Genomic DNA, 22,939 nt, shown 5'->3' on the forward strand with positions numbered 1-22,939 from the left:
GCTGTTTTGAGTGAAATGTCTCCATCCAACTATTAAATGGATTTAAATGTGGTTTAGATATTTATGTCCCCCTTAGGATGTAACGTAATACATTAGGTAACCCATTAACTTTTCATCTAGCCATCATCAGCTCAAAAATTTAAGTTGTCCAATACTTATGGTACATATGGTTTATGACTTAATACTTGGAAAGACATTATTATTGTAAATTCATTTCAATCAGTTAATCATTTCAGCTGTACTTGCACATACTGCTGGGTAGTTTAAGTAATAACAAAGCATCATATTTTATTAGCTTTTTTTACGTTTGTGTGCAAAAATCTTAATTTGTAAAGTACCGAAAGCGGTCAGATAATTGTAGTGAAGTAAAAAGTACAATATTACCTTTTGAAACGTGCAAATGGATCATGGTATTACAACATGATGTTTGTATTATCTTACCTGGATAAATAAAGGTTGAGTAGATTCTCTGCTCTGTTCCAGCCCGGCCCTCCAGCGTCACAACCCGACAGAGAACCCATCACTCCACAGAGACCCAAGACAGATGACAGAAGCGGACCGACAGAGACTCAGAGATTTCCACATTTCGACAGGGAACCCTTCAGACCTGTCACAGAGTTCCTTCCACAGTTTGACATGAAGGACCCCAACCACCATGTGGTGATGACGGGAGCCATCGGGCCGGCGGGTCCCACTCTAAAGGCCCCGCCTGAGGACAAAACACAACCGCTGACTCCCCCATTTCTGCCTTCTGACACCTTATCAGGTAACTGCTGAAGAGATTGTAGGATAAAGAAATTATTGGTTTAAATGTTCAGTTGAGGAAAAAGAAACAAGCACTGAATGTTTTCTAACATAAATTGTTTTTTACATTTGATGTCCTCTGCACGCATATTGTTATTTCGGTGAAAATGTTGAGACAATGAGGTCAAAGTCTTGAATAAAATCAGATGAACTTACTGGCTATCAACTCAAAATGTTATACGTTATAATATGCTGACATTTTAGCTGAAACATGGTGTAAACAAACATAAAAGAAATCAGCCAAAATTAAAGGAATAATTTTACATTTTGGAGAAAACGCTTATTTGCTTTCTTATAGAAAGTAAGATGAGGATATTTAGATTGATGTCACTATAAATATCCTGGCTGTAGCTTAATATATGCTACAGCCAGTTAGTTATCTTAGCATAGCATATTTCCCAAAATGTCAACTTTCAAACCATCGAACATAGTGCATCGTGAATAAGATATATCGTGGACAGCAAGTCACATAATTACATTATAAGACTAGTATCCTGACATTTTAAACATTAATATGCTCGTTAAAATTGACATTAAAGTGGTAATACAGACTGAAATATCTCAACATCTACTCGATAGACATTTTGCACAGACACAAGACACAGACAGTTCATGGTCCTCAGAGGATGAATCCTGATTCCTTGACTTTTCCACTTTTCCTCTAGCGCCACCATCAGTTGACATTTGTGGTTTTGAGCGAAATCAACTACTGGATAGAGGCCATGAAACTTGACCATGTAATTATTGTAATACTTATCCATGCAAAACTAATGACACTCCTATCGGCCTCTGCTGTATTTTGTATTTAGCGCTAATTATCAGAGGTTAGCATGTTAACACGCTAAACTGAGACAGTGAACATTCTACGTGCTCAACATCAGCATGTTAGCATCGTCAATGTGAGCATGTTAGCATACTGGTGTTAGCATTTAGCTTAAAGCACCACTGTGCCTAAGTACAGCCTCACAGAGTTGCTTGCATGGTTGTAGAATCTTAATCTTTGCCACTTGTTTTTTTGTATCCAGAGGAACGCTGCAGCCATGTGCTGGATCCAGGACCATGCCGGGACTACGTAGTGAAGTGGTACTACGACGCCACAGCTAATTCTTGTGCTCAGTTCTGGTTCGGAGGCTGTCAAGGAAACAGCAACCAGTTTGAGACTGAGAAGAGCTGCCGAGAAACCTGCTTCAAGGTCTAACATGCACATGTACCGGTAGTCACAGATAAAACATTTTACTGTGACTTGAGGTTCACTTCCAAGTTCAGAGCCTTAGTATTTTACTTGTAGCTACTTCAACATGGATAGGGGGGGGGAAAAAACAGAGAATGTTATAAAAGAGGCATCATTAAACCAATTTAGCAGAAAATGGATTTCAAGATTTAAAATCGTTCAGTAGGCGAAGTACTCTTGTCTTTTTTCCTGTTGGCCAGAGGGATTTGTGTATTAATTGTGTGAACCAAGCTACGCTAATGCAAAGAAAATGATGCCTGTGATGTTACTTACACACTGTGGAACAGTTCTGTTAAAAATAAAACAAACTTTGTAACCACTAACCTTTCTATTCAGAAAAAGTAGCCCTTTTGTATAATACAATGATGTATTTCTTTTCTACTTGTCTAAATGTGTTTATGTTTGTTTTATAATACTGTGAATTGTCATTAAAGGAGAAACCAAAGCAAATAAACTTATAATTTCATGCATTGCAGGTAGAATGTCAGTAGCTTTAGCCCAAAGCTAAATGAATGCAAGGTAAACTAATGCATGATGCCCACATGTACAGAGTATTTCACACAAAAGAAACTAAGTGCTGGTTGTATTTGACCATGCACCTACAAGATTCAATATTTTTTTTCGAAACACACATCATAAATAGCTGGTATCACAGCTACATTTACAACAGCAAATTAAACCTCCTTAATTTCCACATCTGAAGTTGATCCATCCTCGCTACATAAATGCCTAATAAAAGAACAAATAGCCAGTAAGAGGATTCAGACGCATAAGACGCACAAGAGTATGATGACTCACTGAGAAACCCTTTCTTCACCTCAAAGTTTCAAGTTGGACGTGATTACATGTAATTGTCGAGGAGAGGCTGCTGCTCTCAGAACAATGCATCTTCAGCTTGAGGCATAAAAAGCACATTGAGTGCCTATTTAGCTGCAAGGCTCTTCTTGTTGACTTCGGGGTAACGTCTTGAGAAAAAACGCAAATGGATGGTTGTGCTGGGCGAGCGTGGTGGGTGATATTTTCCATCAGTGCTATTAAGGTTACCTCCTGTCTACACAAGTTTATGAAACAGGAGAAAGAGTAATGGAAACAGTCATTGAAAGTAATAGGAAAATAGAAATTTTAATCTTTGACTTTGATTTTACATTCAATAACAGATTCATTAATATACATCATCATTTAAAATGCTGAGTTTTACAGAGTGGCATCATTTGTAAAAGACTAGAAAAGAAGACATGATGATGTATCCAGGGTCCCTGGATGGATTAGGATCCTTTCCTTCGAACAAGCCGAAGTAGACGACAGTGTTGGATTCAAACTTGCTCATGTTCAGCTGAAAGAGGACAGAAACAGAAAAGGATCGACACACTCAGTAAATAATACAGACATCACATCGGTGGCTCCTTTAAAGCCACCATGTGAAGACTTTGATAGCAACAAAAGACAGCAATGCATGCTCCCCCAAACAGTTTGGACCACAATTTCTTGAGGTACGTGTCCACAGTGGTGTTTTTTTGATGGGAGGAATCAAACAGCTTCCCAGCATTGGAAGCTTGATGGCCTTGCCACTAGCAGTTATCAGTTTCTCTTCAATGACCACTGACAAGCAAAAAAAACACCTGATATCACCTAAAAGTTACTGAATTTACACATCCAGCATAACAAGCAACATCAGCATTCATTTAAAGGGGTGATATAATGATTATATAGGGTCTTTCACAATGTTCTTTAAGGTCTCCTAATAGGATATGTAACATTGGTTGGGCTGAAAATGGCCCGGGTGCTATTCTATAGAGGGTTTTCACCGACGTCACGTTCTGGGCGGTAACCTGGATGCGCGGCCATATTGGAGGCACTCGGTGTAAACAACTGAATGGAGTAATGGAGTATTGTGCACTTTGGATGCTTTAATACTTTATGTCTAAACAGCAGAAAAGCTTATCAAAACGCATCCAAGATGCAAAGGCATGGAAGGACTTGGACCACAAAAAAGGCGCGATATTACAGTTTACTGGCGGTGCAGATCCCTACAAGTTGGCTCCCTCTTCTTGGATCCATGGCGACCCGGTGATTCTTCCTTCAGTTGCATATCCCGATATAGTCAACTACCTGGTTTTCTCGCCGAGCCCATACACAGCGGAAGACCTTCAATCCTACAAAAGTTTGGAGGCTTATAACCAGATGGTGGATGGGTGAGGGAGACGCAGTACCAAGTCATTAACGACCAATGTGTTGTGAAGGCCAAAGTAAGTAATGCAATAACGTCTTTAATCAACCTAACCTTAACTGTATGATATCATTGCGATACTCAAGGTGTAGCCAAGTGACTCTCAATAGTTTTTTCCCCTCGTAGATCCTGGTTGAGCTTTGCCAACCACAAGTGCCTCCTTTCATCTGATAACTTCTGGCATTCCTCTCCCTGGTTTTTAATAACTTTTGGAAGTCGATAATATTCCAAATGTTTTTCTCGGTCTGACCTATTGGTACAACCTAAAACACGGCAATAATTAACCATTTTCTTTGACGCCGTTCGGGATCTACTTCAGTAACTGTGCTTTGCTGTGATGCGGAGTACCTCCAACATGGCGACTTCTGGTCTGATGACGCTTCGTGAAAACCCTCTATGGGGCCTAAACTACCCTGTGAATATGGCCCTATTTGGAACAAGAGCCTTTCTTCCAAATATGGTATGCTCATGAATATTTAGATGAGCTGTGTGCTGATCGGTTGAGCAAACCACATACACATACATTGGAGACGAGACAGCAGGGCTCATATTTCAGTCACTGCAATGTTATACATTGTTTGTCTGCTATTTCGTTATTAAATTCACTTCTGAGACTTTTTTATGTGAGAAATAAACTATGTAAAGCTCAAATATGGGCCGTTTTACGAAAATTGATGGCTAATTGCAAATTTTGTAAGACGTGTCGGACTTCAGGAGCTCCACAGTCTGACAAGAAAGCGGAAGCCCGCTGCGCTCCATACCCAGGGCAAAGTGACCATTTCTGGGTTACTGGACTACCGGGGCTCGGGGCTCCGCGAGCTGGCCGGCTGCCGGCATAACTATTATATATTTACAGTTAGAATTTTGTCACGGCATGTATATCACAGCTACCCTAAGGTCTTACAAAGCTTAAAAACGCTTTTGTCCGATTTGAATTTAATGCATTTTTGTAAATTTCAGAGGTCTCATTAGGACGGAGCTAGCTGTCATTGATAGAGCTCCATCCAGCTCACTTGCGGAGTTTATTTCCTCAATCGTTTGTTTAAATAACTCAACACACACATCCATTATAAGATTAACTGTAACCTGTGTTAAGAGATTGCGGGCGTAACAAGCTTGCTGACCGCGCTCTCACTCACACACACCAGCCATTTAGCAGGAAGAGGGGAGGGAGAGCAGCGAGCTACAGGACCTGGAGCTCTGTCAGGGCAGCGGCGTTTGGTAGTCGAGTAACCCAGAAACGGTCACTTTGCGAGGGTATGGAGCGCCGGGGGCTGCCAGCCGTGACGGAGCTCCATCTAGCTCACAGCGGGCCGTGGGTCTGTGAAGGAGAACAGGCCAGGCAGCGAGGCAGCAACCCAGGCAGCACTGGCTGCTGAACTCCGACACACAGTCGGACAACATTTGCAATTAGCCATAAATCTTTGTAAACGGCCCATATTTGACCTCTACATAGTTGATTTCTCGCATAAAAAAGTCTCAGAAGTGAATTTAGTGATGAAATAGCAGACGAACAATGTATACAATTTCTGAGATCTGCGCGACCTATTCAGAAGACTACCTGATCTCAGATCAGTGCCGTAGCCTATGTAAATGTTGGGGCGTGACAAAGGTAGAGACTAGAGCCAAATAAGGAGGAGCGTTGAGATTTGCCTGTTTTCAGAGGCAGTTTCAAATTGTGAGATTTGCAGAGGAAAGAGGTGTCGATGGGATTTTGAGGTTCTATGTATGTCCTATTTACCCACCAAACTGTCGTTATTCAACTATGACAAGGTAAAATCGGTTTTGCATTCTATCACCCCTTTAAAGTCATGTTTCTGGCCACCTGATGAATGTAAGTCCAATATTTAGTCCTCTCTTGTTTTGGTCTCCACCAACTCAAGTAAAATATCCACCATTTTAGCTGCTAAATGCGCCACTATGTCGCTAACTGTGTCTGTCGGCTGTTTGGTACTGAGCAGGTTGTGTAGATCAGTTTTAGAGCCAAAACATTAAGTATCGGGCCATAAAACCAAAACAATAAGCTGAAAGGCACCAAAATCTCCGTAGAGTTGAGGGGAACTGCAGCTTAAACAACAGCTATTGTAGATTAAATGAAAAGGTTTGAGATTGATAATACAATTAGGTTAAAATGATAAAGTGTGGGGTCGTAGGGCCGTACCTGTTTGGTGATATCGGTCCTCCAGGGGTCGACCTGTAGTCCATCACACCAGCCTCCGCGCCCGTACAGCCACGTGCCGGCTTCGTTTGGTACCGCGCCATCTTTCACCCGCAGAGTGCAGCCCAGAGGAGTTCCTGATGGTTCCCCACCATGAGCCCAAAAAGGATATGAAAAAAGAACAATCAGTGCAAGAAATTACCATTTAATCAATCAATCACTCAATGTCAAGTCCTCAGGCCAATTTATCATTTAGTTGATGAAGAGAACAGTAATTGACAAGAACTTAACCAAGCCACTATTTTATTTTCTTGCTTCTTAAATATGAGCACTTTATTTAAAAAAAAAAAAATCTGTTTTATTACATCGTGAAGAGAATATCTTTTGGATTTTGGACGGTTGGTTGGACAAAAGAAGACATTTGACGACATCAACAATTAAAAACAAGAACAGGCGAGGCCATCGACGTGCGGAATTTTACATAATTCATGATTAAGTTAAAAGGAACACACCGATTTATTGGGACTTTAGCTTATTCACCGTAACCCCCAGAGTTACATAAGTCCATACATACCCTTCTCATCTCCGTGCGTGTTCTAACTCTGTCCGGCGGTTCCACCGGTAGCCTAGCCTAGCACGGCTCCTGGAGGTAACCAGTAGCCTACTGCTCCGAATAAGTGACAACATAACGTCAACATGTTCCTATTTACATGTTGTGATTTGTATAGTCACAGCGTGTACAAATAACATCACATGAGACACAGCCATCTTCTCACTGTATACATACTGGGAACTATATTCTCAGAAAGGCGAAGCACTGCTACTCTCTGCTCCTCACCACAGCGCTTCTCAGGTGCTGCGAGCATATCACTCCGCCCAAGTAGCAGAAGTAGCACTGCTTCGCCTTTCTGAGAATAATAGTTCCCAGTATGTATACAGTTAGAAGATGGCCGTGTTATTTTGTACACATGGTGACTATACAAATCACAACATGTAAATAGAAACATGTTGGCGTTATTTTGTCACCGGTTACCTCCAGGATCTATGCTAAGCGAGGCTAGCGGTGGGTGCCTCTGACAGAGTTACAACACGCACGGTGATAATAATAATAATAATAATAATAATAATAATACATTTATTTTTTATAGTGCTTTTCAAAACAATCAAAGACGCTTTACAGTTTTGGTTACAAACAAAAAAGGTAAGTAGACAAGGTTACATGACAGACAAAAAGAAAAGGAAAACAAATGGGTGCATGGACAAGCACGGGCAAAGCAGGAGAGGTAGGCAATGAAAGGAGGGAAAAACTGGGAAAGTCTGTTAACAGGAAAAAGCAAGTTCGAAGAGGTGAGTTTTGAGGGCCTGTTTGAAGGATGGTAGGGTGTGTATGGACTTATCTAACTCTGGGGGATACGGTGAATAAGCTAAAGTCCCAATAAGTCGGCATGTTCCTTTAAGGCTTGTCACTTGAACATCAACTAGGCAAAGAAAAACATTTATAACTGTCTTGCAAATTGACTATTAATGTATGTTTTAAGGGGGTGGACATTAGGTTATTGATCAACATACTAACAGCAACTTACTAACAGAGATTTTACTTCTAAATGTTGAGTTTTAAAGTTCATTCTTGATCTTGGACAAAACTATCTCACTCCAAGGCCCATTTCTGGAACTTTCAGTTATACAAATGTTTATATTTTAAAATGTTCTGAATACTTTAAGGACTGCTCCTTCATATTGACTCAACTTTATAGCCACATGGATGAGAAGGCCCTTAAAAAGGTCAGAAAACTGGACATTTGAACATCAAATATTGAATTACAAGTGGGCAAACTCCATCTGCTGATGAAGATGGTGTGATATGATCAAAAGCTCCACAACAGTTACTAAAAATGGACCTTGAAGTAGGATTACCTCCTGTAAAGGTTCCTTCATACATTTCTCACCTGCGGAATCAAATGTGAGTGTGTTGTTGAAAACTTCGTTGATCAAGAAGTTGTGGGAGGTGATGCAATATTCTCCGCATTTTTTGTCATCGTAGCCGTGGGCCGTGATGACGGCGTACAGCTCCACCTGAGAACAGACACATAGCTGCTGAGATGAGACAAGAAGCTCTTTACATGATTAGTGATCGCCATCAGAGCCGTTACCTTTTTGGTAGATGCCGGGACAGAGACTTTAGTTGGCTGGTATCTCATGTTGTAGTATTTGTTGAAAGTTCCCCCGCTGTACAGTGACATCACTTTGAAAGGGCGGAGCTTCTCTACACTATGATCTGCAACACAGAAGACTTTGTAGCTCATGAAAATGTTTGCGTAGTAATTACTTGACAAAGTTACAGTTGTGGAGGAAATATGTTGCAGCTGGTAAAGATGAGTCTTCTTTTTTTTTAACTCTATATACACTCACATCACTTCATAAAATCATAAAAGTGTATGGCGGCATGTTTTGAAAAAAAACCCCACTGGTATCTGTCCTCTAATCATGCCTGACAGGCTCCTGTTTACTCCCTGAAATATTCTTTGTGTCATAATTACACAGACTGTATTTGTTCCTGTAAGGAAGCGGAGTATTTCCTGGAACTAAAAGCTTCATCTTTGCTGTGAGTGTCATTTTGATGCAGATATCTTCCAGGAAGTATTTACAGATGGACTGGTCCTTCCTGCAGAGAGATTTCTGCTCCCTGCTTTTGAAAGCTCCTCCAGTGAGAGAAAATGGACAGAAAATGTTCTGGGATCACATTATTTCAGTCGCAGCTCTCCGTTCTCACAGTGGGAGAGTTCAGATCTGAGCACAAAATTGTTGTGAATTTGGTGTTTTAAAAAAATAATAATAATAACGCAGCTGGTGTTTGCTTTGACAACAAGGATGCTATAAACAACACTGTGATGCACATATTTAGAGCTCTATGTCCTAGCTGCTAAAATGATGTTTATCAAAGCACCTTTCAAATCAGCAAAAAAGGGTGAATAACATTTGATGTACAGTAAAGGGTCTCAAATCAATGATGACGTCTGTTAAACACTGCAGTGCTGTGGTTGATGACATGATGATATTATACTACATTTTTGTAGTACATGCAACTGAATGTATACTAATTTAAAAATAGAGTTGTGAGGCACTCATTACTGCCGTTTTGAAATATTTGTGACAACACTGTAATATGTTGAATTAAACCATGATTTGTTACACCTCCAACCAGTGCAGTGGCTAGAGGTGAGGCTGGGTTATATGTACTAGGGGTGGGAATCGATTGGCACCTCAGAGGCCAACGATTCAATTCTAAACCGATAATCGATGCAAAAAATTTTGTATGTACATTTCCATGCTTGATTTTTAAAAATGTCCATATAAATCTGAGTTTGCTACTCAGAGTTTGCTAATCACTTCGTAGACAAAGCAGCTAGACAAAGCTTAGATTTTGACGACATACAGTTGTGTTCAGAATAATAGCAGTGTGTTTAAAAAAGTGAATAATGCTCAAAATCCTTAGAATAGCTTTTAATTCCATAATAGCAATGCATTGGGAACACTGCACATTCAATTCCAAATCAAAACATGACCAAAATTGATCAGGTTTGTGTTATACCTTTACAGAAAGTGAAGAAATTTCTGAGAACTGCTTCACATCTGTGTTGCATGGAGTCGACCAACTTCTGCCACCTGTGAACAGGTATTCCAGCCCAGGACCATTGAACTACATTCCACAATTCCTCTGCATTACTGGGTTTTGCCTCAGAAACAGCATTTTTGATGTCACCCCACAAGTTTTCTATGGGATTGAGGTCTGGGGATTGGGCTGGCCACTCCATAACATCAATCTTGTTCATCTGGAACCAAGACTTTGCTCGCTTACTGGTGTGTTTTGGGTCATTGTCTTGTTGAAAGACCCATTTCAAAGGCATTTCATCTTCAGCATAAGGCAACATGACCTCTTCAAGTATTTTGATGTATTGAAACTGATCCATGATCCCTGGTATGCGATAAATAGGCCCAACACCACAGTATGAGAAACATCCCCATAACATGATTTTTGCACACCCATGCTTTCCTGTCTTCACAGTGTACTGTGGCTTGAATTCAGTGCATGGGGGTCGTCAGAGCCCCTAGACCCAAAAAGAACAATTTTGCTCTCATCAGTCCACAGAATGTTGCCCCATTTCTCCTTTGGCCAGTCAATGTGTCCTTTGACAAATTTCAACCCATTCTTTTTTTCAGCAATGGGACTTTGCGGGGGCTTCTAGCTGATAGCTTTGCTTCACATAGCCTTCTTCTGATCGTAACAGTACTCACAGGTAACTTTAAGTCTTCTTTGATTTTCCTGGAGCTGATCATTGGTTGAGCCTTTGCCATTTTGGCTATTCTTCGATCCATTCGAATGGTAGTTGACCGTTTTTTCCCACGTCGTTCAGTCTTTGGATGCCATTTCAAGGCATTTGAAATCATCGTCATGTCATGATTGTTGGTTCTGTTGGTTTTCTATGACTCTACAACACTTACTAGTAAATTATGTGACATGTAGAACTATCACTTCTACCAAAAAAATGTATTTATGAAGTTAGTGATGTTTAGTGACTGCTATTATTTTGAACACAACTGTATACAGTATTTGTCACACACAAGTTTTAATGAAATGTTTTGTCTACTGAGGTTTTTATTTTGTAGTCATTCCATGTTTAAGCCTTAAACATGCTTGTGAAAGTCCCCTTCACCCAGTAATCTTCCATGTCAGAGGCTCAGTCATGTTTAAAAGGTGGATAATTGGCTTCTTAGAACATGAAACATGAGGTGGTCAGATGTCATGTGATAAAGTAGATCAACAGCCTATATATGTTTTGCCTAATTATTTTATGTATGTCTTATTAGATCATGTGTATATATACACAATTTAATTTTTTTTTGCCTTTTGGCCATTTTATTTTTTTTTTTTCCTGCACTCTTGCCTAAACTCTAAGTTGTTGTCCATTATCCTATCCTCTTTCAGTCACTCTGTTTTCTGATTTGTACTTGTCTGGAGACAGTAACTTTTAAATAAAAATCAACATATTAAAAAAAAGTTTCTTTTTTTTTTGTTTTTTAAATCGATTATTAACTTATCAGAATCGATAATTGAATCGTTCTAGAGAGAATCGCGATGCGTCTAAGAATCGATTATTTTTCCCACCCCTAATATGGACACATTTTTATATCACAGTATATGCTATTTTATATTGAAATATTGATATATACTTTACATTGTTATAAAGTAAACTTTCTGCAAATGAAACAGAGAAACCCTGGCGCATTTGGAGCATGTAAACAGAAAGTAAGTCAGCTTTGGGCTACAATTTGAGCCCCATCTTTTAAGCTTATTTGTTTACATTTTGCCCATTAAAAGTTGGATTAGTTATTAGCAGTTCCTATTTGCAGTGTACAGATAGATTTTCATTGATCCCAAAAATGGGAAATTACAGGGTTTTTTTTAGATTATTTTTGGGGCTTTTTATGGCCTTTAAATCGACAGGATAGCTTGAAGACAGGAAAGGGGAGAGAGAGGAGGGACGACATGCAGCAAAGGGCCGCGGGTCGGATTTGAACCCGGGCCGCTGCCAAGGCCTCAGCCCACTCCACACCAAGTTCTCACAGTGCCGCCACAGCCATCCAGGTGTGATTATGTACACATGGATGTACAGACAACTATCACTGGATTACTAAAATACTGAAGAAAACTCAAATGTGAAGATTCTTAGACACGTTCTTTGTTCTTTGACTTCTAACCGGCTCTGTGGATGTTTATTCGTGACGTACATTGGAGATGATGATAGCCTTGGGAAGTGTGAGTCACACCGAATCTTGAAATATATGTATATAATATGTGTATCATTTGCGGCAATCAGAACTAAGTGTGTTAAAGTACTTTAATTGCCTCAATGAGCTGTGTCACTGACGCTGCTGCTGACTGTGTTGATAAGCGAGCCAAATCAGTGGGTCAAACTGCAATAACTCACTAGCCCTTGTTTTCAGGTCACTGGCATCCACCCATCTCTTTCACCTAAATCTCTCTCTCTCTCTCTCTCTCTCTCTCTCTCTCTCTATGAGTAGGGAAAACTGTGGTAAATGTGGCTGTGGCTGTGTGTGTGTCACTCTCTCTGTCCGTCCGTCGGTCTCTCTCTCCGTGTGCCTGATCGCGTGTCTCGCTGTGAGAAGTCAAGACAGCCAAAATCACCATAAATGTGATTACCCACCTGGCTTTACACATTCGCTCGCGGTCCGACGTGGAAGCTACGCGCCCGGTATGAACGGACAGATTGGGTAACATGGGCGCTGAAATGAAAACACGCGCCCGGTGTGTTTTCACTGTTAAGCAGTAAATGCCTCACTATACTACCTGCTCAGTACACCCACAAACATCATGACAGGTTTCACAGTTGTCAAATGTAGGTTCAGTGTTGTGACAGTTTATACCTGTCCGGTTGCGAACACTGAACCTCAGGTTAAGGGAGACGATCCACGGCATTGCCCAGGGGACCGTCTTCATGGTGAGGGTGCATTTGTTGCTGTCCAGCAGAGGGATCAGAGGGGACACGTCCGTCAGCCAGCGCCCAATACCTCTGCCAAAATAACACACACACACACACACACACACACACACACACACACACACACACAGAGAGTACAGTCATATCACACAAAACAGGATTCTCACAGAAAAACAAAGTTTTATTTTACTGCTGTTAGCATGTAGTTACATTCGACAATGTTAACACCGCAGTGGCTTAAAAAAATAAATAAAAAAATTAAAAAAAACACTCCAGTCCTGCCTACTTGGAGCAGATGACCAATCATAGAAGGCCGGCTTAGAGTTGCGTAACACTTAGCCGAGTAGAAACGGTTGAAAACGGAGCGTTCAGAATAGTTGGAAATCTGAAAGTTTTAGCTCACAGGGATTTGTCTAAAATACGTTTACCTCATTATTTGAAGTTTTGGCCACATTTAACATGAAAATCCAACATTATAACATTGTAGATATGACAGAAAACACGGAAAAGCATAATATGTCCACTTTAAGACCCCACGGAAACCCTGAGTATACTTTGCTCAAGTGTTTGTCAATCGAAAGTAGCAAAACAGATTTAATATAAGTCTCAGGTTTTCCTTTTATTACTTTTTAAAGCCTTACATTTAGATAGCAGGGTTTCCCCCAGAAAAGCTGTTGAGCCCGAAGGAAAGTGTCTTTTTTCCGACGAAGGCCGGGCTGGGGCCAGTCACATACTGATGGCAGCATTAATGTAGAGACCAATACTTTCTGTGATAAAAGAGTCATGATAGGAATTGCGAAATTAAACAGCTTCCAGAGGGCCCTTCAATAAGTCAGTGCTAAAAGCTAACTGGAGATTTGAAAATATGACTACCCCTAAGTTCCTATTAGAGCTGTCCCACTGTAACTGTAGTTTAAAAAACATCTTAAAAATACATTTAAATGTTTTACAGAGACTTAGGCCTGGTGGGGGGCAACTTAGGCCCGGTGGGCTTGCAATACACTGGGGGAAACCCTGGATAGATTACCATTTTTCAGAATTTTGAAAGACCCACAGGCAGCACATATACATGTATTCATTCCACAAATACTGTGGATTATTAATAGTAATTATTATGTTCATCTTTTGTATTCGTGCCATCAGAGTGTTTCACATGATCAACATCGTACCTGCGGAAGGCAGTGATCCAGCGGCCCAGCTCCGTGTTGCAGTATGAACCGAGAGGATCACAGCAGACAAACAGCTGAACTGTGTGATCCCAGTGAGCGCAGGACGAGTCTCTCCTGCCAGGACACGACAGGGACGCATCCAGCTCCAGCATGTCGAAGGCTGACAGGGCTGTAGAGAGACATAGTGTGCAAGTGTTAGTATCATTAAAATGTTAGGAGTTCCCCTCGTGCTGCAGTTCACACTGATGCTCTAATGCAAAATCCCCTCACCTCTGCACGCTAATGTTGTTATTCAGAACAGGGTTAGCTGTTTTCAGTGGTCCCTAATGGATGCTTTGGATAGAAATGTTCCATAAAATAGATTGCATCATCAAGGTTAGACCTCAGTCTGTTTGCTAGTCCTCTCATACCTCAGCTACACATTTATAGTTTTCATACTATTGAACACAATCAGACATTGTCTTAATGCACTGCCGTCGCCATTGTCAATGACACCAATCACCCTCTATATCCACACTTTACATTGCTGCCATCTGGCCGCAGATACAGGACTTTGAGGTGTAGAAGGACTCGCTTTGGCAGAAGTTTTGTCGCTTCTGCCATAGCACTGCTATACAAACTATCCTGCTGACTTTGTATAGATCTGGTGTCGTCGTCGTAAATGTGGTTGTTTTTATGTGTCTATATACAGTATCTGTCTTGATGTTATCTGTTGATGTATTTGTCCACGTTCATTGCAATGTGCATGAAACAGATTGTGAAAACAAATCTCGTTTATCAGTGTTTTAAGCCCCCAACGTCTCCTTCCAGGCAGCACTGCACTAGGATTAGGCAATGGTTATGGTTACGGTTAGGGTTAAGGTTAGGTGCCTTGAAGTCAACGGTCGCAGCGCTACCTGGAAGGAGAGGTAGCTTTAAGGGGGCTTAAAACTCCATTGAGCACAAATCTCCCTCATGGGACAATATCTATCTTATCTTTCTATCTATCTATAGAAGAATAACATCAGGCACACATATGAAGTTACCTAAAGGCAGGTCGACTGTGGCCACCGCTCCTTTCTCCCCCTGCATTTGGACTTTGTCAAAAACAGGAACAACCTTTGCAGGACTTTGAATTTTGGTCTGCAGATCTGCATAGAAATCAAACCTGGAGACAGACACAGAAACATAGTTTCACACATGTTAACTGTAGGGCTGCCCCCTCTTAGTTGATTAGTCGACTAATCGGTTGTTGTGGTCTTAGTCGACTGAGATTTCTTTAGTCGATTAGTCATTTTTTTATACTTTTTTCATGCTGAATGACTTATTTGAAATAAACGTATGAGCACATCTCTGGTAAACACAAGGTTTAAAGTGGTGCTTTTGAACGATTCTTTGTCAAGTAACTCAGTTTTACAGATCTGTTTATTAAATCAACTAATCGATTAGTGGACAAAGTCGTATGAGTGTTAGTCAACTAAAAATGTCTTTAATCGAGGACAGCCCTAGTAAACCGTTACAATGACTCTGTTGTGAGGTTGTTATGATGGCAATACAAATGTCAAATACAGTATGCCTACGTTTCAGATTGTGAAGAAAAACAGATACATTTCTTGTAGGAATTATCAATGTAAGGATTCTTCCAAGAAATTTAAACTAAAATTGGTGTTTCAATACTCAGATTTTTGTACGGTTTAGGATCATCTTTCCTAGTTTAAACCAACTGATTATTAAGCTCGATATTAAGAGACATTTCCCCTCAGAGACTACTCTCCCACCATCTAAAGTGCAGATCTATTATTCTGATAAGTCAAGTAAATAGATTAAAAATAGAATGAACTCTTCTGCAGAGTCTCTTCAACCATTTAGACCTTCATTTGTGTGCTTACCACTGTGCCTGCCAGTTGATGAAGCTGAACGAGGGGTAAATAAGCCAGCCAATCTCAGCCAGCGCCCCCTGATGGTCGATACTGATGAAGAAGTTTGGGGACGGGGTGTGCTGGAAGGAGACATACACCAGCTGTCCCAACCTACAATACAAATTCAGAAGGATCATACCACAATGATGAATGATACAGTATGGTACAACATTTAAAAAAAAAAAAAAACTAACAAGGATTTTAATGAGTTTACATTAACACATAATTACACTTTTACTGTTAGATTCTCTGTTCTTAAAGTGCTCATATTATGCTCATTTTCAGGTTCATAATTGTATTTAGAGGTTGTATCAGAATAGGTTTACATGGTTTAATTTTCAGAAAACACCATATTTTTGTTGTACTGCACATTGCTGCAGCTCCTATTTTCACCCTGTGTGTTGAGCTCTCTGTTTTAGCTACAGAGTGAGACATCTCACTTCTATTCCATCTTTGTTGGTAGTCGCACATGCGCAGTAAGTACTAGAGATGCACCGATTACAATTTTCTAGGCCGATTCCGATTGTCTTTGAGTTTGACCAGCTGATACCGATTTTAGCCCATTCCGATTTCATTTTTTTCTGAACCACTTTTAAGTACACACAAATATTTATTTTCTATCTTTTCTTTAATAGAAAATTTTACATTTTGCATAGAACATTTTTTAAATAGATAATTGATCGCTATAAAATACAACTATATAAATTACTCCTGGTGTGGGAAATTCACACACATCTAAAGTGCAATGTTACGGAAGAACCGTTTCCTTCTTTTCACATCCAATATCCAACTAAAGAAATGTGATATATTTAGCAAACTAAACTTCTGTATGTATGAAAACAGGTAATGGCAATAAAATAAAATAAATATAGCCATAATGCAGTATAAAGATATTTCTCAAAACACACACACAGGCCTGTTTGAACGTCAACAGTAACGCTATTCGGAAAACAGCGTAGTTCCTTGTTTTAGCAAGCTGTTTTTATGTCATTGCATAAATGTGAACACTACCGTTGCTTATCTAACGGGCTTATCTAACGTTAGTTACCGACGTTACCTCGGAACAATCCAACAAATAGATGGTACCCTAGAGTGCCGTTACCTGAAACAGATTATTTAATGTCACCGCTCATTGTACACACAGTTTAACAACAAAACTAAACTCTTTAAAGATTAAGTTTTTAATGTTGGTTTTGAGCGGTATGCATCTCCACTAACCTGGAAAGCATAAACAGTAAGGTTAATACAGCGTGTCGGATGAATACAGCGTCTCTTTCTTTTTTTTTTTCTTTCTTTTTTTTTTTTTACAGCTGCCTCCTACAGCGGAATAGCGGGCGTCGGAGGCAGAGGGACCACACCGCTTGCTAACGTAGCTTTGTCTCATCTGGGGTCTGGATAAACCGAATTATCAAAGTCAGTGTGCCTAACGCTATTTTCCGATAAACTGTAGCTTCATATATTTCACGGACCTGTGTGTGGAGTGCTAAGCTTATGTTCCAGTTTTCTTTTCAGCCTCAGAGGGGGAGAGAGAGAGAGAGAGAGCGGTTGACTGTTCGAGCCGTGTATAATTACGACTGTATGACATTTCATAAACAGCTGATGGAGCGGCAGTGTGCCGCTGCTACATGCATACAGCGGAAAGCCTGCATGTGCACGTGTGGTGTTGCTGCATGTGAGTGCATTTGACCGGCATAAAATCGGCATATGTCAGACTGACCGGCATGGTCGATGACGTGAAAATCGGCCACCTCGGTCACCGGCCGGTCAATTGGTGCATCTCTAGTAAGTACTGCTAGCTTGTCAGTTGCAGAGTATGAGGGAGTGCCATGCTAGCAGCTAGGCGAGCATTATTACGTGTTACAAAGTGACGCACGTTCGTCACGGAAGTAAAGGCTGGACTACAATAGAGCTGTTTGGAGCAGTTTGTGAACAGTGTTTTCACTGGCAGATGGTTAAGTCCCTTTGGGGTGGAGTTTGGGCTTTTTCACTTTGTAAACCGATAACATGCAGAAAAAGATATATAACACAATAAAGGAAAGGGGAAAAGCCAAAAAGCACAATATGAGCACTTTAAGAGACAAGCTTAAAGTGGAAAAGCTTATAAAATATTTTGGAAACATCATTTAAAGTTGAGACCAGACCAGGTGAGCAGCTTCAGTAGCGAGGAAGTAAACAGACTTTAGAGAATAGTTACTTTAACATTCAACGTGTTCAGTTAATCTGTGTACAAGGATGTTAACCATCAAAATGAAGAGGGTTTTAATCCTCCAGGTCAGTGTGTCTTACTCGAGTGCCTGAGAGACCGAACCCTCCAGATGCACCATGGCAGCGGGGATGTCCAACTTTGTGTCGCACTCATCCCCGTCACAGTTCATGTCCTGGATGTGGTTACCGGGGAAAGCGTAGACAAGGACACCGGAGGCGTTGGATTTGGCCATGTTCTGCACCTGGAGGGTTTGGATTGAAGATTGATTATATGAAAGCCAATACTTCCTGTGTGTTTAAAAACAAAGTTTGGAGGGCATCGTGGCTGGCTATAAAGAAGAAAAAGTCAAATGGCAGCTAATGATAATTTTCACCTAATCTGTTGATTATTCTTTCGATTAATAGTTTAGTCTATAAAATGTAAGAAAATAGTGAGAAAAGCAGACCATAATTGCCCAGAGTTTAAAGAGATTTCTTCAGATAACAGTCTGTAATCCAAAGATATTCAATTTACATTATAAAACAAAGAAATATTCCCATTTGAGAAGCTGCAACAAGAGAATGTTTATTGTTATAAGTCATAAAACCAAACAGAAACATATTATTATTCAAGACTTTCCGTTATATGTCCTCTTGTTGTTTTAGCTGGCTTATGAAAGAAAATATGACTGTGTAAATTACAGAGGGTCACATCTCAGGGAGATGGGAGGAGTGAAGGTTTTGAACAGGTCTATGACTAACATTTATAAAACTGAAACACATAAGCAGAAAAGGAATTGTTCAGGACTTATTATTTCACTGTTTGTGGGTTGGTAGTCACTCCAGATATCCAAATGTTTGTGCACAAGCACAAAGTGAGTTATGTTTGAGTGATATGTCCCCTTTAATGTGCATGCTTTGAAACAAATAAGCAGAACGTGGACGCAGATATAGGAAACTCCGAAGGCAGTCGTAATATTTACCTAGCCGTCTAGGCTAACGCTGTTGCGCTAACATTAGCAAAACGTCGGCGTTAGCTAGCTGTCTAAACTTGTGAAAAGCCGAACAGCATCCCTGTCCAAGTAATAAATAAACACTAGGCAAATATGTTGTTACTGGAGCTAGTAGGCTACCATCAAAACGTGAGATATCTAATCAAAAATGTGTTTACAACGTCGGGGGATTTCACAGGTGGGACTGACTGGCAAGTTAGCCCATAGCTAGCATGATGCCTTCTATTTCTAGATCTAGCTAGATTACCAGTACTTATCTGAACTAACGACATGATCACTGTCACTAAATATAAAGAAAACATTGACTTTCACTCAGTGCTATTCACTGACAGTAAAAACACCTCTTCCTCATCCCAGTCAGTCACCATAGTTCTAGTACTAGGCTGAGGCCCGTCTCCCCAACGTGACGTCACCACCGAATTGCGTTAAAAAACCCAATAATACCAAAAACGACAAAAACTGGCCTTTAACACTATTTGGAGACATTTTTAACAATGACATACATATGTTGAGTGATTTATGTACCTATTAATCAACAGTGGTGATTAACCTGCAACATGGGCTTTAAAGGATTATGCTCATTTTCAGAGTCATAATTGTATTTTGGGTTCCCCCTCTATCTGAAATGCTCCGTTTTAGCACGATTGTCTCTTTTAGCCCCCCTCCCTAAAACCCGCCCTAAAAAGCTCTGATTGGCTTGCCGGAAAAATATGGCCCACCTTTGCAGAGGTACTGTAGTGAGTTATGTTTGAGTGATATGTCCCCTTTAATGTGCATGCTTTGAAACAAATGAGCAGAAAATAATTATGTATGTACATGTTGTGTAATTCAATATGTAAACTCTCCAAACAGTCCTTGCTGGATATTACTTTGCTGATCGTCAAAGACCTTTTTACGATCTGGAGGTAACAATCTGAGCAACAAGCTCATCACCATTAACAGACCTTGGTGAAGAAAGAGCAGTTGCCCTCAGACACCCAGGCCACAGCACCCGCCACCGAGGGCCAAGGTTCACACCCATCACCTGCTTCTATCAGCTGATACGACTTCTGATCCCAGCGCGTCATCAGCCAATCATACCTGGCATCTAGTCTCTTGATGATTATAGGCATGTTCCACCCTGGGAGGACAGAAAAACAATAGTCAACAAAAAAATGCAACATGAGTGAGTGCTCGCTTGCTGCTGTTTTAGGAAACAGTTTGTATTCATCTCTCAAATCTTCAAACAACACAAAAACTACTGAATGAAATTGATTGTATCATTACACCCTAAATGCACACCTTCAACCCATCAACCCTTCAACCTGTGATACTACTGTTTATTTGCTTAACAGCAAAGATAAACCTGCAGGTAAACAATCTGTTTATTGGATTTTACATAGTTATAAAACAAACAGGCAAACAATACTGTTCCATACAATAGTAATTGCAGATGTAAATTCAACATATCACAGGACAGATACCAACCCCCCCACACCCCCCCCCCCCTCCCACTGGCACCTAGCCCCAACAGATGGGGACATATAGTTGAAAAAACCTGCAGGGTTTAAGCTGCAGTATAAATCCACACAGCCTGGCTGGATAGCACCAAAATGGTTAATTTATACAAGCTCTTCAATGCAAAAACACATCACACAAAAATGTATATTTTACAGAAAAAGAGAGGATCTTTATTATAACAATATACAGCAAACACTCAGCAAAAAGAGAACTTAAAAGTTTTGTCAGTTATTGTGGTCATACAAAAGACCATAGCCAGTGATTTGGGGAAAAAAAGACAAATGTACACTGTAGTTGGAGTAATTGGGACGCTGAGATGATGAGAAAATGTGTCTCATGCAGATTAAATATTACTAGATCTACCAGTATACTGTATTTAATAGCGATAGTAGTATTACTTTACACATTTTACTGATAAAAGACACTCCCACTCCCAATAATCCCAACAATCAGTGAAAGATTCAGACCCATTAGGGCCGTGAAGAGACGGGGCTCTTACCCTTGGATTTGAAAATGGCCTGGGAGAAGACGCAGCCGCGCGCCCTGCAGCGCCAATAGTAAAGCACATTGGGTATCCAGTTACCCAGAGCGAAGACCGGCACCGGAGAGAAGTGCAGCCTGGACATGACCTCCTTATTACTGCAGAAACATGCAGGAGGTTAAATGTGGTTTTCAAAGACATGAGAGCGTAGAACTGATGTTAAGCATTATGGTTTTATTTAAATCAAATGTTGATACTCAGCCTTCTGCAGTATACCAAATATATAGTATACCAAAAAAGCATACATTCTTAAAATAATGTAAAAAATATTTTATAAATAATAAATGAACTGCTGTGCCAGTTTTTAATTTACATATGTATTCTATTTATTTATTTTTTATAATAATAATTGTGTATATAGTATGTGTGTGTTTATTTATTGATTTTATTTATTTATGCAATTCCTGTTTTCTTCTATTATTACTGTTACATAATAGTTACCGTTTTATTCATTACCATGCAGTAGTTTATAAAATATGTTTTATTATAAATTAAACTACCCAACAATATACAGGCCTACAAGTCCAGCTGAAATGTACACAGTACACAGTATGTTGTCATGATCTTTAAGACTGTTCCATTAGATTATTTTCCAACTTTTTTAGACTAATAACCCAGCAAATTTCCCAACAGGTGATTTGGCCTCTGTTGTTTCATGTTGCTTTAAAACCACACCTTGGCAAGATGCAACATGTAAGTGAGGCTTATCATTCTGCATAATAAGCACGTTTACTTTTTATATTTAAAATTATATTTTTTATTTTATATATTTAAAAATGTAATATTTTGAGTAAGTTTAGCTGATAACACTTCTGTACTTTTATTTCATTAAGGCTTTGAATGCATGACCTATTTGTGATGAAGTATTTTAACATTGTTGTATTGCTACTTTTACTTAAGTAAAAGGACCTGAATACTTCTTCCACCACTGATACTCCCTGACTGTAGCATACAGATGCAAGTTCATTTTGTAAGTTATGCCACATTGTTTTGTATTTGAGTGTTGCCACTGGACCCGGACTGCATTTCAACACTTTGCCTTAAAGCAGTGGCTCCTCTCCGGTCACCTGTCGTGGGCGACCCGCTGCAGCTGGTCCCTCATCCACAGAGCATCACTGAGCGCAGAGTCGTCCAGGGACAGAAAGAGCACCTGGGTACTGTTGGGCAGCTCCTCCACCAGGCTGGTCAGGGACGACTCCGAGCTCCACATGCACTCCAGAAACGCTGACTTGTTGGAGAAGGCGTGGATGATGAGAGGTCCCCGCAGAGCACCGGGCTGGTAGGAGAATTCCCCATTCAGAGTCAGGACAGTAAACGCGGACGCGGGGTCTCCTGGCTCCGGCCCGTCCGGCGAGGAGTCTTTACTGGATCTCAAGCTTATCGCGTTGTCTCGGGACTCACAGGCTGAGGCCGCCCCATCTTCGATCAGTTTCACTTTCCCTGCAGCTTCACTTTTGTGAGCTGTCACAACAACAACAAGAAGAAGCCACAACACCGAGGACTTTGAAGGCAGCAAAGACATGACCCTGCTCACGGCGAGTGACCCGTGAACTTAACAGCCAAGTCTGAGCATTTCTTTTTCGTTCTTTTATCTGAGTTTAAAAGGTCCAACTGCTGTTAAACTCTCTCAAAAGGCGTTTTGACGTACTTCCTAATTTCATCTATTTTTGAGCATTGCTTTTGAGTTGGAGCTGGA

At 40.4% G+C, this 22,939-nt stretch overlaps 2 protein-coding genes across 3 annotated transcripts in view; one reads left to right on the plus strand and one right to left on the minus strand.

Annotated features, from left to right (window-relative positions):
* Positions 1–2,466, plus strand: part of col28a1b (collagen, type XXVIII, alpha 1b) — a 28,221-nt gene extending 25,755 nt beyond the window's left edge. Inside the window, exons 33-34 of the mRNA XM_078251793.1 lie at positions 484–766; positions 1,830–2,466. Coding sequence (XP_078107919.1) covers positions 484–766; positions 1,830–2,002 — 456 coding nt within the window. The 3' untranslated portion in view covers positions 2,003–2,466. The remainder of the gene's footprint in view (positions 1–483; positions 767–1,829) is intronic.
* A 672-nt stretch (positions 2,467–3,138) lies between these two features.
* Positions 3,139–22,765, minus strand: LOC144519206 (uncharacterized). Of its 2 annotated transcripts, none has more exons than XM_078252189.1 (12): positions 22,311–22,765; positions 21,202–21,341; positions 20,147–20,322; positions 18,292–18,452; positions 15,976–16,116; positions 15,133–15,254; positions 14,108–14,276; positions 12,865–13,010; positions 8,571–8,695; positions 8,367–8,493; positions 6,424–6,557; positions 3,139–3,368 (listed from the first exon to the last, which is right to left on the minus strand). In XM_078252189.1, the coding sequence occupies exons 1-12, from the start codon at positions 22,763–22,765 to the stop codon at positions 3,243–3,245; spliced, it is 2,022 nt and encodes a 673-aa protein (XP_078108315.1). In that variant the 3' UTR covers positions 3,139–3,242. The 2 variants fall into 2 exon arrangements, with proteins under 2 accessions (XP_078108315.1, XP_078108313.1); XM_078252187.1 differs by having other exon boundaries at positions 8,571–8,710.
* Positions 22,766–22,939: the final 174 nt, after the last annotated feature.

Source organism: Sander vitreus, chromosome 6 (assembly GCF_031162955.1).
Source record: "Sander vitreus isolate 19-12246 chromosome 6, sanVit1, whole genome shotgun sequence".
NCBI classification, from domain to species: Eukaryota; Metazoa; Chordata; class Actinopteri; order Perciformes; family Percidae; genus Sander; species Sander vitreus.

Bases quoted from the DNA above. Each gene is read 5' to 3' on its own strand.
- LOC144519206 (XM_078252187.1), bottom strand. From the start codon at position 22,765: ATGTCTTTGCTGCCTTCAAAGTCCTCGGTGTTGTGGCTTCTTCTTGTT. The intron at 20,323-21,201 runs GTAAGAGCCCCG...CTGTCCTCCCAG, and splicing joins GGCCATTTTCAAATCCAAGG to GGTGGAACATGCCTATAATC. The intron at 16,117-18,291 runs GTAAGACACACT...TTTGTATTGTAG, and splicing joins TCGGTCTCTCAGGCACTCGA to GTTGGGACAGCTGGTGTATG.